Source organism: Colletotrichum phormii (assembly GCF_030913505.1).
Source record: "Colletotrichum phormii strain CBS 102054 chromosome Unknown BDP81scaffold_3, whole genome shotgun sequence".
Taxonomy (NCBI): domain Eukaryota; kingdom Fungi; phylum Ascomycota; class Sordariomycetes; order Glomerellales; family Glomerellaceae; genus Colletotrichum; species Colletotrichum phormii.
In genome coordinates, this window is record NW_026851445.1 from 13,334 (window position 1) to 33,028 (window position 19,695).

At 49.6% G+C, this 19,695-nt stretch overlaps 8 protein-coding genes across 8 annotated transcripts; 2 read left to right on the forward strand and 6 right to left on the reverse strand.

Moving 5' to 3' along the window:
* Positions 1-230: 230 nt before the first annotated feature.
* On the reverse strand, positions 231-1,643 carry BDP81DRAFT_478400 (uncharacterized protein; the record flags this gene model as incomplete). The annotated part of the gene is made up of 3 exons (XM_060594854.1): positions 231-866; positions 926-1,296; positions 1,353-1,643. 3 exons carry the CDS (start codon positions 1,641-1,643, stop codon positions 335-337), a joined length of 1,194 nt encoding a protein of 397 aa, XP_060449390.1. The 3' UTR covers positions 231-334.
* Positions 1,644-3,512: 1,869 nt separating this feature from the next.
* BDP81DRAFT_503989 (amino acid permease) lies at positions 3,513-5,169 on the forward strand (the record flags this gene model as incomplete). Its single annotated transcript, XM_060595608.1, has 4 exons — positions 3,513-3,694; positions 3,754-4,325; positions 4,379-4,679; positions 4,809-5,169. 4 exons carry the CDS (start codon positions 3,513-3,515, stop codon positions 5,167-5,169), a joined length of 1,416 nt encoding a protein of 471 aa, XP_060449391.1.
* A 247-nt stretch (positions 5,170-5,416) lies between these two features.
* On the reverse strand, positions 5,417-6,721 carry BDP81DRAFT_503992 (uncharacterized protein; the record flags this gene model as incomplete). The annotated part of the gene is made up of 3 exons (XM_060595609.1): positions 5,417-6,217; positions 6,286-6,459; positions 6,511-6,721. The coding sequence occupies 3 exons, from the start codon at positions 6,719-6,721 to the stop codon at positions 5,454-5,456; spliced, it is 1,149 nt and encodes a 382-aa protein (XP_060449392.1). The 3' UTR covers positions 5,417-5,453.
* Positions 6,722-8,593: 1,872 nt separating this feature from the next.
* BDP81DRAFT_310936 (uncharacterized protein) lies at positions 8,594-10,398 on the reverse strand (the record flags this gene model as incomplete). The annotated part of the gene is made up of 7 exons (XM_060583680.1): positions 8,594-8,781; positions 8,834-9,044; positions 9,122-9,720; positions 9,780-9,964; positions 10,018-10,079; positions 10,174-10,214; positions 10,278-10,398. The coding sequence occupies 7 exons, from the start codon at positions 10,396-10,398 to the stop codon at positions 8,594-8,596; spliced, it is 1,407 nt and encodes a 468-aa protein (XP_060449393.1).
* Positions 10,399-11,826: 1,428 nt separating this feature from the next.
* Positions 11,827-13,547, forward strand: BDP81DRAFT_340618 (Lactonase, 7-bladed beta-propeller-domain-containing protein). Its single transcript, XM_060586026.1, has 4 exons — positions 11,827-12,382; positions 12,438-12,550; positions 12,607-13,046; positions 13,098-13,547. The coding sequence occupies exons 1-4, from the start codon at positions 12,188-12,190 to the stop codon at positions 13,484-13,486; spliced, it is 1,137 nt and encodes a 378-aa protein (XP_060449394.1). The 5' UTR covers positions 11,827-12,187; the 3' UTR covers positions 13,487-13,547.
* A 295-nt stretch (positions 13,548-13,842) lies between these two features.
* BDP81DRAFT_122948 (uncharacterized protein) lies at positions 13,843-14,880 on the reverse strand. The gene is made up of 2 exons (XM_060581625.1): positions 14,768-14,880; positions 13,843-14,713 (listed from the first exon to the last, which is right to left on the reverse strand). Exon 2 carries the CDS (start codon positions 14,602-14,604, stop codon positions 13,933-13,935), a length of 672 nt encoding a protein of 223 aa, XP_060449395.1. The 5' UTR covers positions 14,605-14,713; positions 14,768-14,880; the 3' UTR covers positions 13,843-13,932.
* A 543-nt stretch (positions 14,881-15,423) lies between these two features.
* BDP81DRAFT_271272 (ankyrin repeat-containing domain protein) lies at positions 15,424-15,867 on the reverse strand (the record flags this gene model as incomplete). The annotated part of the gene is made up of 1 exon (XM_060582933.1): positions 15,424-15,867. A coding segment is annotated over one exon (444 nt), but the record flags the coding sequence as incomplete, so codon positions are not given.
* Positions 15,868-18,613: 2,746 nt separating this feature from the next.
* BDP81DRAFT_445811 (uncharacterized protein) lies at positions 18,614-19,657 on the reverse strand (the record flags this gene model as incomplete). The annotated part of the gene is made up of 3 exons (XM_060591999.1): positions 18,614-18,756; positions 18,808-18,826; positions 18,977-19,657. The coding sequence occupies 3 exons, from the start codon at positions 19,655-19,657 to the stop codon at positions 18,614-18,616; spliced, it is 843 nt and encodes a 280-aa protein (XP_060449397.1).
* Positions 19,658-19,695: the final 38 nt, after the last annotated feature.

The following is a 19,695-nucleotide window of genomic DNA, read 5'->3' on the forward strand; positions in this document are numbered from 1 at the left end:
GCCGGTGTGAAATCTCTCCATCTCATTCGCTCCATCGGATTCCCATGCTCGCTTTCACTTAGGGAGTGGAATGAACTGTTGCGAACTCTTCAGCGGCTTCTAGGTCATATTTGGCTCATCCAAGTGGATTGATGCAAACAGGTCCAGGGAGTTGCGAGAAAGTCTTTCTGCCCAGCTCACTCAAGACTGATTTATCCCAACATAAGATGAGTTGCAAATTTCTTTTCTGCCCAACGTTACAGATTTGCGATTCAGAAACAAAGGAATATTTCTCAAGACTTCAATCGGCCTCATTTTTCTCAATATTTTTGTAAACAAATGAAATGCTCCGGGATTACAATCGCAACTCAGCCTCAGCAGACTTCAGGGATCCTTCCTGTGAGCTCGACCTTCGTCTCTCATCAGAAGACGCCCCAAACTCTCCACCTTCTGTCAATTTCCGCACACTCTCACTGCAACCGACGTCTTCTTTTTCTACATAGCCGTGGATCCCACAACCGATCGACCAGTCGGGTGGTCTCGCCAACCCAGCCCTCGCGATCCTCGAATCTCCTGTGCCGCTCGCCAGATGCGACCCCGGTCTCGTGTTGGACCCGCTGCCGATCAGCAGACTCGTTGGCTGAAGTCTGCTGCCGTCCTTCCCTGACGAGGTCAAATTGTAAGGTGCCTGGATCGCGGCTACGGAGGTGGAACCTAGGAGACTGTCGATGACTCCCTTCAGACTTGGGATACACGCTGTGAGGATTGACATGCCTAGTGAGACTTGTAACCAAATGACATGATGAACCGCATGCCATGTTGTGTCAGTGTAGCTGGTCACCAAGGTATGTGTGTAAACCAGTCTCGGAATCGTGATGATGGGTATGCTGTGAGAGAGAAATGTTAGCAAATGCATCACCGAAGCGGATGTCTTGAAGCAACTTACATAATGCGGGTGGTGAAGAGAGCAACCACCATCATTTTTCTCTTCAAAGTAGTCTGCACTTTCCACATCATGGCTACAGGGAGCAGACATAGATAAACATCCGTAGCGATGTCCATAATGCCGTTGTAGAGGAAAATCCCCTCTCGACCTGGGCACTTCTCGACAGTGGTAGCAAGCCATGGCTGCGGAGGAGAGCATTGAAATGACGCCATTAAAATTCCGGATATGGCCCATGCACCGATGATGCCAAAGAGTATCTTGTTCGCAAGATTGAGTCGGCCGTGGTTATTGATGGAGTGGATAAGGAGGCATAGCGAAATTTTGGTGCTCGCTGCGGTAGCAATTGCTAGTAGGGTTGAGATGTAGAAGGTCTGAGAAAGGGTCAGTTCACACGGTTCGGCTTTGGTCCAAACGAGGGAAAACCTGCCTTGTGAAATGTGTCCAGGTCGTGAGAGTCTACCGTATTCTGATGACGTCCGAGCCCAAACTTGCAAGCGACGATGATGCAAATCGTTTGCGAGAGGAGCAATGAGGTTGCGAATAGTAATACCACATCGTGACTCTTCAATGAAGTGATGTTGAGACGGATGATAAGCTTCAGTGATATTCCAATGACGGCGTAGATGAGAAAGATCAGCGAGGCAACGACGACGAGCGCAGCTTGGTCGTCCTCCGTCAACGCGTAAAATGGAGGATCTGGCTGAATGTCGACTACCATATTCAGCTGGTCTGAGGACCGGATCTTTGCTGGAAGGGTTCAGTCGAGCCGTTCTACTTGTGGCCCTACGACTTCCTTAATGGGACTGCAGAGTCTTGAGCTTTGTAATGAGCTACTGCGGGAGGCGGGGAGATAGGACCCATCGTAATAATTGTTTGGTAAATTCTTCATCGATCCAACAAGCCGGGCTTCTTATCAGAATCCGGAGTAGTTTGCGAAGATCTACACAGCAGCTACATGGCTGGTTGGTATGCTTGCAGGTCACTGCAAGGTCCTCGTAGCAGTCGTCTCTGGCCGGTAGGTCGTGGAATTCACGTCGTGTGGAAGAATAAAGCCAACCAGCAACAAGTCCAAAGTATAGTTGCTTGGCCCGGACATCCTAGAGTGTGAACTCTGTCTGGGATTTAGTGAAAGTACATGTACACTTGCTAGATACAGGTACATGTAACTTTGGCATGTGCCGGGAAGTTCCATACGATGGGAGTGGCCTTATCTTCCGTGCGTAAGAAACTAATTAACCGTCCAACAACTCCTTGGCATTATCCCATCGTACGAAACCCTCGATCTGGTTCTCGAGGAAGATTTTCTGTGTGCGGGTGGTGAAATTTCGCCTGTGGTTCTGTTACGTGTTGCAAGGATGGAAGCGAAGTTTGCCTGGTGGGCCGAAGTCTGATGTGATGAAAAGTGCCGTGGCACATATCATGTGGAGACGAAAGCACGAGTGCAATGTCTGTCAATCAGATTGAACTCATCTCGACTTTGGTTCACAGGCTCGACCGGAGAAATTTCGTTGGAACTGTTGGAGACAATACATCAAGCGTATCCGTACCTGGTCAGTCAGTCCGTGCCGTTTAGAGCAGTGCATAGCAAGCTTCCGCGCGTAACCTGGCAGGGTTGGCTCTCTTACTTGATAATGCCCTAACCAGAGTTCATCTATTGGCTCGGTGGCTGGGAAGCATGGCATCCAGAAGCCATGAATCTCAGCCAAGCATCCAGACCATTGCCACGAGATCGATCCGATACATTGGGTTACATTCTCTGCAAGCGAGGCCGGACAACCGGACGAAGATTACTTGGGGACTGTGATACAAACCAAAGTGCCTCAGATTTCGATTTACTCACCCTGCGTCGAGTTGGAGGAATCGCACAGAGATGTGACGAAGACAAGGGGACAGGGTATTCTGACCCCGGTATCCGGGCATTCTTCAGCCCACGACCAATGAAGTGATGACCAGAACGGAATCTGACCGGCAGAGACCACATATGATCGATTCAACTGCGAGTTTAGAGGGCCCGACGATGCCAAGTAGCTCCGGGAACGGTACGGGTAGAGTCCGTGTGGTCGAACCCCTCCCGGCATGCAGGAACCCCGGCTCGAACCCACCGCGAAGACCACCTGTTGGTCGGTAACAGTTCCCATCAAGGAAGCAATGTTTGCTTCAACATGCATGTTCAGCGGAGCCCATTCCGAAATTTTGATTAAAAGCTCGTTGGTTCTGACTTTCAACACCCAGGCGTCACTGCATCGAAGAGGATGACCCGGATCCTCCCTTCACCGATCGTTCTCCGAGCTCAGGTCACTCATCTATCTGCAAGCTTGCTGCGGCTACGGGGATCAATGTCTCACGTTTTTCCACGTCTGCGGTTACGCCTGCTGATATTTATATATTTATCGTGCAGCATTCGGCCAAGGCTTTGGATGTGCTGCCCGACTCTTCTGATTTTCTCCGACTTGAGCAGACTCTCATCTGTGCCGAGAATCAGACGTGTTTCATTCATCTTCGCTTTCACATAGACAGGACTCGGAACTCTTCCTTGTGTTGAGTGTTTCTCAATCACTTTTTCAGTTGGTTTCTCGAGCATCTCATCATGGCTCCCGCAGAGGCAATAGAGCTGCGGCCCACCGTCAAAGACGCCAGTCAGATTGACGCGAACGAGTCAAAACATGGATCCGAAGTCTATAATCAGACGAGAACGCGGAAAGTGTTCTCATTCTCTCAGCTCTTCGCCTTCTCCCTGACATACATGGCCTTGTGGGAAGGCATGTGCACGTAAGCAAGCTACCAATGCTCCCCTTACATCCACCGCCTCAATCTGACCGTGTCCCCAGAAACATGTACTTCGCACTCTACAACGGCGGGCCTCAAACATTCATCTTCAGTTTCGTCATAGTGCTTTGCGGAGCCATCGCACAAGCCGCGTCTTTGGGCGAGATGGCTTCGATTCAACCGGTCGCTGGTGCTCAGTACCACTGGACGTTCCACCTCGCCCCCGCACGTGTCAAGCGTTTTGCTACCTGGATTCAGGGTTGGTCAACATGGTTTGGCTACGTATCGCTCCTTGCTGGAATTGCAAACGTCACGATTATCCTCCTGGAGTCGATGATTGAGTTGAACCATCCTGACTATGTGCCTGGAGGCTGGCACACCTCAGTGCTTGTCATCGCCATGTGCGTCATTCAGGGATTGATGAATACGTACTGCTTCAGGGTCATCCCGTGGGTTGAGCTTGTTGCTGGAGTCCTTCACGTCTGCTTGTTTGTCGTCTTTGTCGTTGTTTTGGCGGTGATGGGAACTCGGCACTCGGGTAGCTTCTTCTTGGAGACCAACATTGCGTCTGGTTGGACAGATACCTTTATTGCCTGGAACCTCGGCATGTTGACTTGTGTTTGGAGTTTCACCGGTAAGTGCCAATACTTTCAAAATTACACCTTCGTTTGACTGACAGTTGACTAGGCTTCGATAGCGCCATCCACATGAGCGAAGAAACCCGAAAGGCCAAGTCAGCAGTGCCTCGTGCCATGTTCTGGTCCATCTTCATGAACGGATGCCTTGGCTTCGTCATGGTCTGCGTCATACTTGTCTCAATGGGTTCGATCGACGACGCCCTCAACTCAGCCAGCCCAATTCTCACCATTCTTCTCAGCATCACTGGTTCCAAGGGCGCGACGACGGCCATGATCACCGGCCTCTTCGTCGTCTCCTTCAGCGTCAACTTGGCCAACATCGCCTCCGTATCTCGTCTTACTTGGGCTTGGTCCAGAGACGGAGGCATGCCTGCTTATCTGGCATACGTTCATCCGAAGCACCGCGTACCTATCCGCGCCATTGTTGTCACGGTGTTCATTGTCTGTGCCCTTTGTCTCCTCAATATTGGAAACTCAAGTTACGTCGCATTCGGCGCCATTACTTCTCTCTCATCCTTGGCTCTCTACCTGAGCTATGCGATCGCAATCAGCAGCATGCTGTACGCTCGTCTATCTTCCAAAGGAGGGATCGAGCTTGGAGAGTGGAACCTCGGTCGGTTTGGGCTCTACATCAACTCATTCGCCTTGGTCTATACCCTTTACGTCATTGTCTTTCTGCCTTTCCCTTCCACGGTTCCTGTCACTGCAGAGAACATGAACTATTGTGGACCGGTAATGGTCTTCGTCTTATTGGTTGCAGTAGGTCTCTGGTTCATCAAAGGCAAGAGATGGACTGGGCCAAATCTCACCATTCTGGATCTAGTCATGGACAAATCTTGATGGAGAACAGGCAGCCAGTGTCAAAGTAGTTGGTCTGTGTAAGATGTACAAAGAATTGAATTTTACTGAGGGCAGCCTCTCACTAGATGCGCCACGCACTTGGGATTTGCGCTTCCGGCTCCGCGAAGACCGTCTGCTCCTTGGAAATGAACTCGTTGAATCCATGTCTCAGGTCTGATGGCACGCATGGCCGCAACCCCGTGCTGATTACAAGTACGGAATAAGTGCCCAGCGAGGTTGAAGATATGCCCAGCTCTAGAATACAAGCTCGTCGGGTTTAGTACTTAGGGAAACTTGATAAAGACCTTGAGCTCCTGCTGGTTGCTCAGCCGTTCATAGTACGCCGGGACTTCCTCGATGTCGATAGACGCACTAGCCACGAAACCCGGTTTCGCAATACCTCTTGAAATCAAGTTGACGAGTTCTCCTGCAACAGTCTCAGGATCTGCGATGCCGCCTTCATATCTGATACCCTTCGAAAAGAACTGTGTGAGAGGAAACGAAACTTCCGGTGTGATTCTCTCCGCATTCGGAGCCAGACCAGTGTTCGGCTGGGCCAGGTAAATTCCAATCTGGCCAATCCCACCACCTGCAGCGACAAGTTCGACCATTTGGTTAAGCACAATGCTTTGCTGCATAGTGCCATTGGCAGTGATGGCTTCCATGCCGACGGCGTCAACAGCACGGATGACACCGCCGGGCTCGTATGCGAGGATCTGCTGCACGGGGTCGCTGTCCATGAAGTTGATAGGCACAGCTCTGATGGATGCGGCTTTCTCAAGTCTCATGGGAACATGGTCCACGCTGTATACTCGAGACGCGCCGCGAAGTAGAGCAGAGTATGCGGCGAGCAGGCCTACGGGACCAGCACCAAACACAGCCACGGTATCACCGGGCTCAAAACCGGACTTGGTGACGGCAATCCATCCGGTGGAGAAGACATCGGAAACGGTCAGGTAGTTTTGTTCGATACTGGTGCTGGTGGTCTCGGCGGTCAGGGGAACGGGAATTAGGGCCATATCGGCGAATGGTACTCGGGCGTAAGGAGCTGATCATACCAAGCATCATTAGTAAATGGCAACCAAAGAGAAGTATTGGGAGACGGCGTATGAATACCTTGAAGACCTCCGTCGAGGCCTCCGAAAGGCAGACCCATTCGAGGTCCAGTCGCGACTCCCATATCGATGTGTCCGGTAGCGCCGTTGTCTGGAATGATAACATATTGTCCCACCTCCAAAGATGACACGCCGCTACCAATGGACTCGATATATCCCAATATATCACTATTAGCTTCAAGGTGCTTTTGCAGAACATCCTCTTGTCCTAGACTTGGTCTCATACTAGCTTCGTGGCCCAACGCCCATGGTGGCTCCCCTCCCACATAGCCATGATAACGGTGCAGGTCCGAACCACAAAGCGCAGAGGTTGTGATACGGACTATTGCGTCGGTGGTATTGATAATACGCGGCATGGGGAACTGATCAATGTGAACTTGATACGGCCCCGTCATGACGGCAGCCCGCATGGTGCTGTTGAGAAATCCAAGAGACATGATGTTCAAAATTTGTAATTCTTTTCGACGTAAAGAGATTGCCAATGGTGCTAAGAAGACTTTTTTTACCTTCAAGCTAAGTAGCAGTTGATGTTATATAGTGAATGGGCTTAGGCCTAGCCTGCTCGGCGCTTGTCCTCGGAGTCATCTCTTGGCTCATGATCCGCAAAGCATAGTGTCATCCGCATTGGCATGACGCGGCAGTGGTGGCTGTTCGAGGTGATAGCAAACCCACGTTCAAAGTTATGATTCTATCATGTGTCCACTGATAGTGATGGTGTCATGGAGGCTGAGAACTGACCGAGGCCGTACCCACCGCCTGATTTAAGCATATATCAACCCAAGCTTAGTTCAGACTTGTCAGCATTGACGGCAATTCGCTCGGTATCGCATTTGGCAATGGCCCACTTGCCCTAACATAAGGTGATATACGCATAGGAGTTGATCTCATTGGACGACTGCATAGACCCTTGCAGCCATCTTTCGTAGCCGCTGTAGGTAAACAGGAAAGTTTTCGGTAGAACCACTCCTTGTAGAAAGCCGAATTCATTGAGACAGAAATCCGCTTCCCCCACATTGAACCAAGGTGTAATTTGCCCGAAAGCTGCGCCGAAGTCCGTCTTGCTCTTCACTATCCGTGCCAAGCCTCGGAAGTCACCTCCGACAGGATCGGCAGCCGAGCCGAACTGGACGATTCAGAGAAACTGCCTTCTTACTTAGGCTTCATAGATAAGGATGTGATAGAATATTACTCGAAGCAGTAGGTAGATTCCACAATACCAGGTCCCTTATCCAGACGAGAGAGACCTTGCAGGAGCCATTTGCTCGAACTGTAGTCTGTAGATCTCTAATGTCTGGATAGTGTGCGTGGTTACGCAGTCATCGTGGCTATGCTGCCTTCACAGCTCAGATCGAGCGAATCTATCGGCAGACTGACATGATTCAATGTCATCGGCACTTCATTCATGGTCATACCTCACGCTTTCCTGATTCTCAACTATGCTTTGCAGCTTTGGCCTGTATGCTGTGTATTATTTGGCAGCTAGCCCGACGTGGCACAATAACTTTCAACTAGTGAGAGTACTGATGCGGTAGACTGTCCTTCTTTGTAGCTTCCATAGCGGTCGCAATTATTGCACCCCTAGTCTTCCGACCTCCCTACTTCAGTCACCAAGCCAAACACCCACTGCATATGTCTTGCTAAGGAACTGTCCAGTCTAGCACCCACAAGGTCGTCCCGAACTAAAGGCTAATGAAGCTTTTTTAACGGTCATATCTCAATTGGAATAACCTCTCTGGTTAGTTGCAATCTTCATCAGCGACGAAGCTTTCGGCTCCGACCTCACTTCGGGCCCGAAGTTGCCTGATGGCCCCATTTTCAGCTCCGAGACCCATCCGCGGGGACATGGATCTTTGACTGATTGTTCGTAATTGCACAGAAACTCGCTGGGTGGCTTCACAGAATAAGTAGTCGGTTTTAAAAATTGAATAAACGCTACGGGGGATTGAAGATAACTGTTGGATTCACAGGTGGAAAAGGAAAATACTCGAGTATCGTGGGTAGCAACGATCACCGACTGTAGTGGTGATATTGCTTGTTCTTGTTGTTGTTGAGTGGAAGTCTAACCAGGTGCCAGCGGCGGCAGGAAGTCTGGGGTATACCACCCTCGTGTGGCTGAGCCACACGGACCACCGTGGCTGGAACGGACCGCGGCAGCAACCTCCTGCTGCCTAATGTAGGCCTATTCCAACAATAACATAGTATGTCCGAATAGATTCCGAACCATATACGTTTCCCACAGAATGGAGTCAAAATTAAGAGTCTATAAGAGCTAGAGCCTTGTATCAAGTATACGCGAAAGTCGAGGCTCTTCACAATCTCTTAGATAGTTCAGACAATATTGCCATCTCGGTGTCGGAGCCGGTGTTATTGGTGGCAGACCTGATGAAGTGTTGCGATCTTCTTCGCTTATGATCCCAGAAGAGCCATCCAAGAAGGACAGCAGTGGTCAATGGAATCATGAACGCAAAGTAAATCCAAATCTTTGACGAAACATGAGCTTCTGCCATGATAATGTCAGTGCTAGACGCTCCATAAACGCGCCAAGGGACGCTGGTACTGACGAGTTTGGAAGTCAAAAAACGACATGCTGAAAATAGAGGCGATGAACGTGCCAGGCAGGAATGCAGCACCGAGGAGGGACAGAGCCTTCATTGCCTGGCTATCGCTTTTACTAGCATGGGCTATTTTCCTCTGATCTCCCGCTATCTTGAGATTCAGTTTCGCATCCTTCTGTGCAATTTCGGCCGTAATGAATGAAACCTAAGGTAGTTCTGGTTAGCAGATATTCTACGACCTCAACTTATGTGAGGTACGTAGTGGGTGGGCGTTTTTCTGACCATGCTCCTTTGGATGTTCAAGCGTTCCACAGATATTGAAACGTATTTCTCCAGTCCGACGAGCCGCACTCTGTGGCACTGGAAACGGTCCTTCAAAGTCGCATGGAGCCGATCTAACGCTTTGGTTTTGTCTGCAGAGTCGATATTTGCCCAGAAGCAATCTGTGGCAGCTTCCAAACTATCAATCACCTTGGAATACAACTTGGGTGGCCTATGGAGAATTCTTCTATGGTGTTCTGTAAGATCACTTGCGACGGCACGCAAATCGATAGTGCCATCTTTTGCGTAGTAAACGCCAGTTGTATCATCATTGACACTGATTGCCTTTTCGAGTTGCCGAATGCTAGTCCGGGCTTCTCGTTGCTTCACTTCGTCAGTTGTCGCTACTAGGCCAGACATGATAATGCTGGGAATGAGAAGTGGGTGGCTTATATCAAGGACACAGTCTCGCAAGTTCGATAAGCACTCCGTAATATCGGCGGTAGGCGTCCATTTAACGAACCCTGTGGTTTCAAGTCGCTTGAAAGAGTATGACAGGATCAGTTCCCAGCCGCGTGTTCCAGTCTTCTTGCGGCTATCGTGCTTCCCAAACACTATCTCTGAAGATTCAGTGAGTCCAACCCTTTGAGCGTGTGAGTGAAAGGTGGCAATAGCTTACGAAGGTGGGGATCGTCGTCTGCGAGAACGACATATCTGTACCAGAAGAGAGGTCCAAGAAAGGTCGTCAACTCAACGGCATGCAGTGGGAGCCGCAAACATTTGAGCATTTGCTCATAATGTGCTGGTGGCAATGGAATCTTCAATGGCGTGAACGTTTCTAAATCCATGGCATCCTTTTGAATGCTATCCCGCGATGTTAGTTACTGCGGCATATGCCAGTGAGAATCTGTCCTGACATCAAACGGAGCTTGCTCGAAAGCTTGCTGTTTTCTCCAGCGACCGGCGGGTAGAATTCGCCCTTGAAGAGTTGTCAGTGCTAAATGGTCTTTTTGCAGCAAAAGTACGGTCGGGAAGGGGGGTCAGAGACTCAGAGGGAGTCGCAAGGGTCTCACCTGCTCGTGTAAAAAGTCATTGAGGCTGTCAATAGTCAAATCTCCTTCCTTCAGCGCATTGAACGACGAATCCTAAATCAAGCTAGAGCTATTAGAATATTGACGCCAAGGATCGCATTGACAAAGGCAGTAACTTCCTATGTAGTTGTAGAGCGTGAGATAAGTCGTTGCTTCAGTGACATGGCGACACCTTGCCAAGTGCTTTTTGAACATGCACTCCTCCATTGAACGTTGAGGGCTTCGCAAGGAACTCATCTGCAACAAAACGAATAGCAAAGCTGCACCCTGGACTTTAAGAAGAAGGAACCCTCTGATCATGGAGAGTGGTGAGGCGGATCGCGCTCACTGCATAACAAGGGGTAAACCGAAATCAGGCTGAGAAAAGTGCACTTTCACTTCGGATGGAACTTATCGCATGCAATATTACTGCTTGATGCATGTTTGCGCAGCATGTTGCTAGGCGAAATATTGCAACACCCATGCTCACTCAATTGGTTCGACGAATCACTATGCACAATCGCGCGCTGGTGTGCCCCGGCCAACATAATGAGGCTGTCCGATCCTGCAGGACTCATATTAGGCAAGGCTTTTGGCAGCGATCTTTTCTACCCTGAGACTTGAAAAAATGACAAGTTTTGAGGATCACATTACTTATCACGCCTATTCGGGGGAATATTCCCATTTTCGGTCGCTAACATTGGATAGCCTCAAATCAATGGTGTCTGAAATGGTTAGAACTTAGAATCCGTTCAAAGTGTCTTGAAAGGCATCGACGTGGATGGCCGAGGCAGCCAGACAGCTGGCAATCGTCCTTTAATATTAGTAAAGTCCAAGAGCTTGGAATTACGTTAAACGGAAGAGAAAAGAATAACGTTTTAAGCCGTTTATTCAGCTAAAATATCCTGGATTCCTCATTCAGGCGCCTTCGAAGCTCTAATAGCGGGGATGAGTTGAACGAAGTGAGCTGAAATCGAGTTATTCCTAAAAGGTTTGGAATAGTAAACTTTTGTTGACAGAGCCTTGTTCTCCTTGCGGCAATAAGATGCAACTTGACAAACAGGAGTCAAGAAGATGGAACAAAGGCTTGAAATCGTGAATGTCTACACGTTGCACATAGACCTAGGGTAATTTGACCTGAGCAGAAATGTCTTTGGAAAGGTGATCTTGACTTTGACTGGATGGTGAAGCGGGATAAACGACCTTTTTTAAATCTTCAGATCAATTTGAATACTTGCCAAATGCGTCGCTGGCAGGTTCTCTGTACATCACTCAAAGTCGGCACTTCCGGCTTTCTGTAGGGGTGGATGCTGGATCCCGCCGAACACATTATTCCCAGAGCCGTGGCACGGGATGTGGGCAGTAAACGGGATGAACTCTAACAAATTAGAGAAAACATTGAGCCCGGACTCGTCCACCAGCCGCACTTAGATTGAAACAAGCATCGCCTAGCCGCGGGACGAATTTCTCCCCCATCAAGAATGGAGATCCCGACCCGAGTTTTACTGAATACGGCTTGGCTGGCTTTTCGGGATTACGCGTGCGCCTGTCAGAATATAGGCGTTGTCGCTCATAGGACGGTAGGACCGGCCCCTTGAATTTCGTCAGCTTTGGTATTGAGCCACACTCTGAAACTATTCTTGGCATTTGCAGTGAACGCGAGGCCTACTTTACCACTACCAACGTCAACCCTTTGTCTACGACTCCATGTTTCTTCTCCACCGCCCCTGGCTGCTGTTCTCCATACTCCATAGCGGTATTTGCTTGCCCCTGGGCATACGTTCCCCATGCGAAAAGCTTGGTATACTTTATTGAGCCGCGTAACGGCCCCCTGACATGGGGCTTAGCATCTTCGTGATGTGGAGAGTCTTCCGCCGGCGGGATAGAGGCCTTCGGGAGTCGTCATCTTAGCTGTAAAGGCGTTTTTACAAAATGATGTTTAAATCTGCCAAGCACCCGATCCCGTCTCAAGCTGCCCTCTCATGCCTGTTCATCCCATCTGCTAAACTTCAACACCATGCGCTCGTTCCAAATACTTTCGTTGGCGGCAGCCGCTGCTCCGGCCCTAGCCGACAGTCATTACTTTTTCTCGGGATTCTTCTCCGGCAGCACTATTGTCGGCGTCGAGTTCGATGACCAAACACAGTCGCTCACGTTGAAGAACAACATTAGCACAGACGCGAGCTCGGGCTCCAAGTGGATTCACATCGATGTAAGCATACTTGAGAATGCGCCTGCCAGATCTGATGCTGACAATTTGACGATAGTCCCGCCTGAAGAACTTGTATGTCGGTACGACTGGCTACTTTCAAAGCTATGCCATCACAGACGACCTCAGCTTGACGTACAGCAGTAACGTGAGCTTGTCTTCAGACTGTGAGTGTCCTAAAAGTAGATTGTCTCAAAATGAGTCTGTTGCTCACAGTAAATAGGTAGCAACGCCAACTACATCACCTCTTCCTCTGCCTCCCCTTACACTGTTTTCGGAACTCCCTATGGAGGTGGCTGCTCAAGCCTGGCTATCACCGTTGATGACTCAGGTGTGCTCCAGGAGGCTACCGCGAACGTCACATACGATAGCGCCGAAGGTGTCCATGGAACATGGATGAGCCCCAACAACGACTTCATCTACTCTGCCGATGACATGGGCAACGCCGTCTGGGCTCACTCCTATGACAACACCACCGGAGAGGTTACAGAAGTCCAGTACCTCGCCGCAGCCGAGGGATCTAACCCCAGACACTTGACCGTGCACCCCAATGGCAACTGGGTCTATGTCGTCTACGAGGAGGCCAACTCCATCGCGTCTTACAAGCGCGATACGACTACCGGCAAGCTGACTTTCACCAACACCACCTACTCTCTCTTGCCCTCAGGTATGCATCAAGTGGAGTGATTGCTAAAACTACCAGCTAACATCTCGTCAGGCTACACCAACACATCATCTTACTGGGCTGACGAAGTCATGTTCTCCATCCCCAGCAGCAACGCCAGCGCCACCGCGCCCAAGTACCTCATTGCTGCCACTCGCTCCCGCACCGTCGGCATCCCGGGTTACGTTTCCGCTTTCGCTCTCGACAGCACCACCGGCGCCATCACCGAGCAGCTCTTCCTCACTCCCACCACGAACAGCGGTGGCTCCGCCAATGCTGTCTCTCCCGCCAAGTTTAGCGAGGACTATTTTGCAATTACGGATAGCGGCTCGAACTTCCTGGAAGTATGGAAGATCGACACTACTGGCTCATCCACGACTGCGGCAGCCGTCGCGCATCTGGCCTTGGCATCGGGACCGGCCAACGTTGTTTGGTACAGCTGAGCGAGACGATGATGTTACGACAAGCATGCAATTCACGTTGCAGGTTTTTAGCTCTACGTACATAGCTGTGTATATCTCAAAAGAAACTAGATATCATCTAGGTGTTGATAAACTAGCTCGATTACGCTATGAACAGTCTCGAGTCTTCAACAAGTTTTCATGATTTATTGTGTCTATTGTCTATTATCTGTTCCAACTTCTGCGCTAAGTGTTTTGTTGGATCTCTGAGCAGTCGACAGAAAGGGTGGATCTGGAAGGCGGTATGAGGGGCACTTACAAACGGCCCTTTCACTTACATACCACTTCTGAGGAATCGTGGGCTTTGCCCACAACCTCCTCCTTCCACCTCCATACGCAGCAATAATAGACCATTATTGACACTTCGTTCCAACCGTACGGTTGCCCTGCTGACGTGTATACCAACATGTTTAGACCTGCCGTCATTCTTACACTAGGTACTCATGCCTCCCACGGCAGGCACTGAAAAGATCTCTGAATGCTCTAGCGTCGCCCTCCTTTGTTTCTTTTGAGCGGTTCATAGATGATTCGTCATCATCGCTGTCGTCATCGGGACCGAGATCATTGTCTCCAAACTCCATCTTATCAGTCTCACTGTCCGCCAATAACCATGGACTGGGACACATTCCCATGTCGAAATTAATGTATCGAGAAGGATACAGCACAGTTCCAATCCTGGTCGGACGAAGAAGGTGAAGTCCGTTGGGATCATTGTCAAAGCGAAAGTCTTTCAGGTAGGGAAGGCTGTTACGGATCTTATCAAAAACAACCTCCCATGTGCCATCGAACCTGTGGATCTCGGCACCACCATAAGAGATACCGTAAGAGCCTCTGAGTAGACGCTGCCAGTCTTCCTTGTGGAGATTCCATTTCTCCGTAGGCTCGGTGTCAATGTTAATGTGAGAGACAATAGAACAGCTGTCCAAACGTAAAGTCTCCAGCGAGTTCTGCGAGAGAACCCAGTCGAAGTGGCGGTTGTTGCTGATGACGAAGTTTCCCAGGTCCAGGGTCTTGAGACGAGGAAGCTTTAGGCCCGCCCCATCAAAGTATCCTGGTGTTGGAACAGCAAAGGCTGATAAGGAGTAATAGGCAGGTACCATGGGCTGGCTGGCACCTGCCCTGGGCGAAGTGGGACAACTGGCTTAGTCATCACGGCCGGATAAAGGTGGGGCAACCACACAGGCCGTCACTACCTACTTCGACCGACTCCTGCCTACAATGTAAGATAGAACAACAAGAAGAACAAGCAATAGGATCACCAACAGACGAGTGATAATTGCTACCACTATTTGTCGTATACGACCCCGTGAACCAACAGTCTCTCAAGTCTAGCCACACGCTGATAGTCAGGTCGGTGGGGCGCTTTGCATCCATCTTTGTCAACTTGTCGCACTCTTCGATTATGGCTATTCGCAGGGTTTGTAGTTTGGCTTGCCGAGGTAAAGGGCGAGAATCAGGGAGCCAGGCTGCAAAAAGCGATTTCAGAAGAGCACAGCTGGACGCAGCCGCATAATCGATTGCGGATAAACCTAGGCGATCTCTCGTGGTCGGGTCTGCGCCGAGCTGCAGTAAAAGATAAGTCATTTCGATGTTCCCACTCATGGCAGAAGAATGAGTGCATCTGCGCCACGACTACCACAAGATTGCTTCAGGTCTTCTCTAAGATTGATTCCGCGTCGGACGAGTTCTCGGAGAAAATTCGAGCAGCCAACGGTCGCTGCCAGCCACAGTGGACCGAAGGAACTGCCCGTAACGCCGTTGAGTGGAACCCCAAACTTGGATAAAATGTCTATTGTCGCTACCGCTCCTCGCTGTGCGGCATGACACATCGCATCCGTTCCGAAATCATCAATCGTTTGGCTGAGCTCACAATTGTGGGTAAAGAGTATCTCCAAGATCCTTGGAGATTGTAGTGTGGAGGCGAAATGGATGCAAGTTCGGCCGAGTCGATCCCGAATCTGGCCTGCTTCCGAGTTTGCTGCAAGCAACAAAGCAACAGTCTCAGGCCAGTCACCAAGGATTGCTTCCATCACTGGGGTCAACCCAGAACTGTTCTGGCTCAATGGATCGCATCCCGCATTGACTAAATGCTTGACGATGGACTGGCTTCCCATGGATGCGGCAAAATGGAGTGGTGTGTTGCTGTTCAAGCTCAGCGATCGGCATTCGGCACCTCGAGCAAGAAGGGAAGTCACAATCTCTTCGTGCCCGTATTCCATAGCGATAGCGACAGGATAAATCCCCCAAGTATCACATAGATCTATGTCGGCATCCTGCTCGATCAGATATTCAACAACATCTTCTTGGCCCCTTTCACAGGCCCACCTAAGGGGCGTTTGATTGAGCTTGTCGCGCTCGTTGATATTTCCTGCCACAACCAAAAGTCTCGTACAGGCAAGATGCCCCTCTCCAGCAAACCAGTGAATTGGGAGATTTTGATCGTCGTCTTTGAGGAACAATGAAGAAGGCTCAATATTCAACAGCCATTCTACAACACCTAAGGCCCCACACACAGCAGCCGAGTGAAGTGGAGTTCTGCCAAGCTCGTCGACGGGGAATGGGCTCGGCACAAAAGGCAGGCCCATGAAGTCTTTCATGAACTCTACTTGATTGTTTTCTGCTGCCACATGGAGAGGCGTCCGTTTCCTATGCCGAATGCATTCAAGGTACCAAGTCGACAAATTTGGGATGAGTTTTAAAATTGGCGACCATCCATTATGAGCTGCCCGGTATAGTGCGGTGTTGTCGGTACCTGGCGATAAGGCATCCGCTTTGTAGTCGACAATGAAAGTCTTAGCAAGTTCATAGGCTCCGTGAGAAACTGACGATGTTAATGGTGTGAATCTGTCTTTTTCGGAGTGATCAGGTTGTGCTCCATGTTGTAGGAGTCTAGTTGCAAGTACAAGATCATGTTGGAAAATGGTATTGTGTAAGGGCGTAAGCCCCTGAATATCTCCTGCGTTTATCAATTCAGTTGCTTCGCGCCTCGAGAGCAGAACGTCAACGACAGCGTAGTGACCGTGAATGCAGGCTAGGTGTAGTCCGTTTTCGCCTCTATGGTCGGCATTCAAAGCCTTGATATCTGCACCGTGTTCGAGAAGCAGTTCCACCATAGGGCCATGTCCCAGAGCGCAAGCGAGCCAAAATGCGTTCTCGCCATTGTGCCGCCTGTGGTTGATAAGCTCGAGTCTATGCGAATTGCCCTGTTGAGTCTTCCGGTTGAGAGGAGAAAATCTGTTGGGATCCCTTGCAATATCTGAGATTTTGGAGAGTATGATGTTGACAAATTTCAGCTCACCACTAGCAATGGCTTTGATGAGAGGTGTTGTGCCATCGTTTGATCCGATTGTGACATCTGCGCCTGCGGCAAGGAGTACCTCAAGAGAATGGTGGCAGCCACGCTCTATTGCACCATGCAGAGGCGTTTCACCATAAGCATCCCGAACATTCGGATCAAATTCGAAGCAAAGCAATTGGCGCAGTACATTGGCCCAATCTCGATCTGCTACATAATGGAGGTAACTGTCGCTAATGTGCTCGTCTATCAGCGCTTGCTTATCGTCTCTCTCTTGAATCATCTCGAGGATCCAGTTGCACATATCTTCACTATTGAAGATGATAGCATAATCAATGGGAATCCATCCTAGATGGTCCACATGATTAATGAGATTTGTTGCATGCGGCATTGATGCAGCCAGACTTCTCAGATCGAGGGCGCAGATGAGATGAAGTGCAGTTGGTTTTCGGTCAAAGTACGCCTCGGCAGGGAAGAGCTCCTCCGCAGTGAGGTCGTATGAAATGATAACCTTGAGACATAAATGGACAAGGCTGTCTACCGACAAGAGCCTCAAGGAAAGCCTTTTGATTCCAGGTCCTCTGTTGCCAACCAGACTCGACTGGTTGTAATGGCTTCCCCATTGAGACGACGCGTAGTGTAGCAGGGGATACTGCTGTTGCAATTGCAACAATTCGCTTGAGGCTAACGTACGAGTCCTCTGGAAGTCGTCAAAGTTGAGATAGGTGAGGCAAGCCTCGGCCATTATATCGTGAGCCTGGGATTGTAGCTCTCTGTATTCAGATAGGCCAGCAGAGTTCGAGGATAGGTAATCTTCAAGCGATCCATGAATGAGGTAGTAAAACCCCCCCGTCTCATTGATGAGATCCGCACATTGTCTGCAGATTTGGTAGTCGCTCTTCAATCTCTGACTGCCTCTCATGCCATTTCGCTTGAGCTTGAGCGATAAAGCTTCGAGTAACTCCATCTTAGACAACGGGCGACGAGAATTTGTAATCCAAAGGAGTGCCATCAATGCTCTTTTCCTGAAGGGCGTATGCTTCTCAAGTATTGAGTTGATGGCCTGTCCGTACAAATCGTTCAAATCTTCCACGGTGTCCTTCAAAGAATCTTTGATGTCTTCGGCATTTCCAAGGTCTCTGAAATCTCGCACCTTCAGACGAACATATAAAAACATTCCCGATGCGTTGTTGACAAGTTTGCTTTGGATTTCTCTGAAGTCTTCGAGTTCTTCTTGTGAGGGTCTCAGAAATTTTCTGCGACACAAATTTCTCAATGTCGACATTATTGGCGCCGTTGTCGACCTTGATGATATGGGAGGTATTTTGCATAATCTTGTCGATCTCGCTATAGTTAGGTCTGCTCAGTACCATAACCTTTGTGACGGCACTCGAGTTCTCTGCCAGACTAGAAATGAAGTTGCAAAACTCCTTGAAATGGCTATCGTCTAGTTTGCTGCATTCGTCAAGACCATCGACTATGATTGAGCTCGTGTGGCATGCCGAGATAGCTTTGAGAATGCCACTCTTGAGATCGCTTCGCCGGGGAGACTCTTTGCTGTTGTAATCGTCTCTCGAGATCAAGTCTTTGACATCTTTGCTTGGGGGAAGCTGTCGACAAATTTGCCTCAGGAGGGAGCCCAAGAGGTTGTTGAGTGTCATTTCAGTCTTTGACTGTGTCGTAGTACAGTAGACAAACGCTACAACATTGACCGAGGCATTATTTGCCTCCAAAATCAACTTTTCGATGATCCGTGATGCCAAGTGAGATTTTCCAGAGCCATGCTTCCCACGGATCCAGAGCATAGATGACGATTAGCTGTCATTCCATGCTTTGTAATCGTCGTTATTGTTGAGCCAGTCGCCTGTGCCATCAACACTTCTCTCAAATGCATTGTCGTGAATCTCTCCAAAGTCAATGAAGGGAAGCCAGTCAAGGAACTCTTTGCGTCTTTGCGCTGCGAAGTTGTCAGTATAGAGTAGTTGCGAACTGGAGGACGATGTCTTACCTCTGTCCTTGTCTTCATCCTGCTTTTGCCGTTGTAGCTTTTCTTCCATCGCTTCCCCCTTATCTTGTGAATCTCGTTCAATGAATACACCCATTTACTTGACTCCAAAATGTGTTTCTTTGGTCCATCGATTGTTGATCAAGCCTCTCCGATTCTCCAGAGCACGAACGTGCTGTTTGCAATGTGCCACGATGTCACCAAACTTGGTATCGAAGTCTTTGAATTGCAGCTTCATAGCCACTGAAAGACCATTTCTCTGCTTGCCCTTTTCATCATAGAAGACGGGTGCCACTTTTACACAGAAATGAAGGATGTCAGTTGCAAGGTTCAGTTCGCATGCCTTGATTCCGATATCATCCTGGAAAATCCCCTCTTGGCGATATTGATTGATAGAGTCAATCTCTAGCACCATTCGCTCCATCTCCTCAATAAGCTTGCTTTGGTAATCGTCCACACGGTTGCTGGCCGACAAAATGCAAGTGATGCCTCCGATGACAAGAGATGGCGGGAATGGACTGGCCTGGTCTGCGGAGGCTATCAGCGGCGCGATCAACTTGACGAGTGCGTAAACGGGCTTCAGATTCCTCGACAGCCTCGATATCTTGCTTGAGTTGGTTGTATTCTGAACTGCGCGGGTCAAGTCCAATACATAGTTCTCGTAGCTGTCGGCCTCTACGCCTCGCTCAAAAAGCAGGCGCTGCTCTGGCTGGAGCTTTTCTGCTTCCGATAGCCAATATTTGACAGCAGTGTCGGTACTCTGTTTCTCAAGCTCCTTCTCGTTGGCTTCCATCGTTACTGATCGCTCCGGGGGCCTTGCGGGAAGGCCCAATGACTTTTGTCGGACGGGCATGGTGTTTGGTTCGAGCGTTGTCGCACTCGCAACACAAG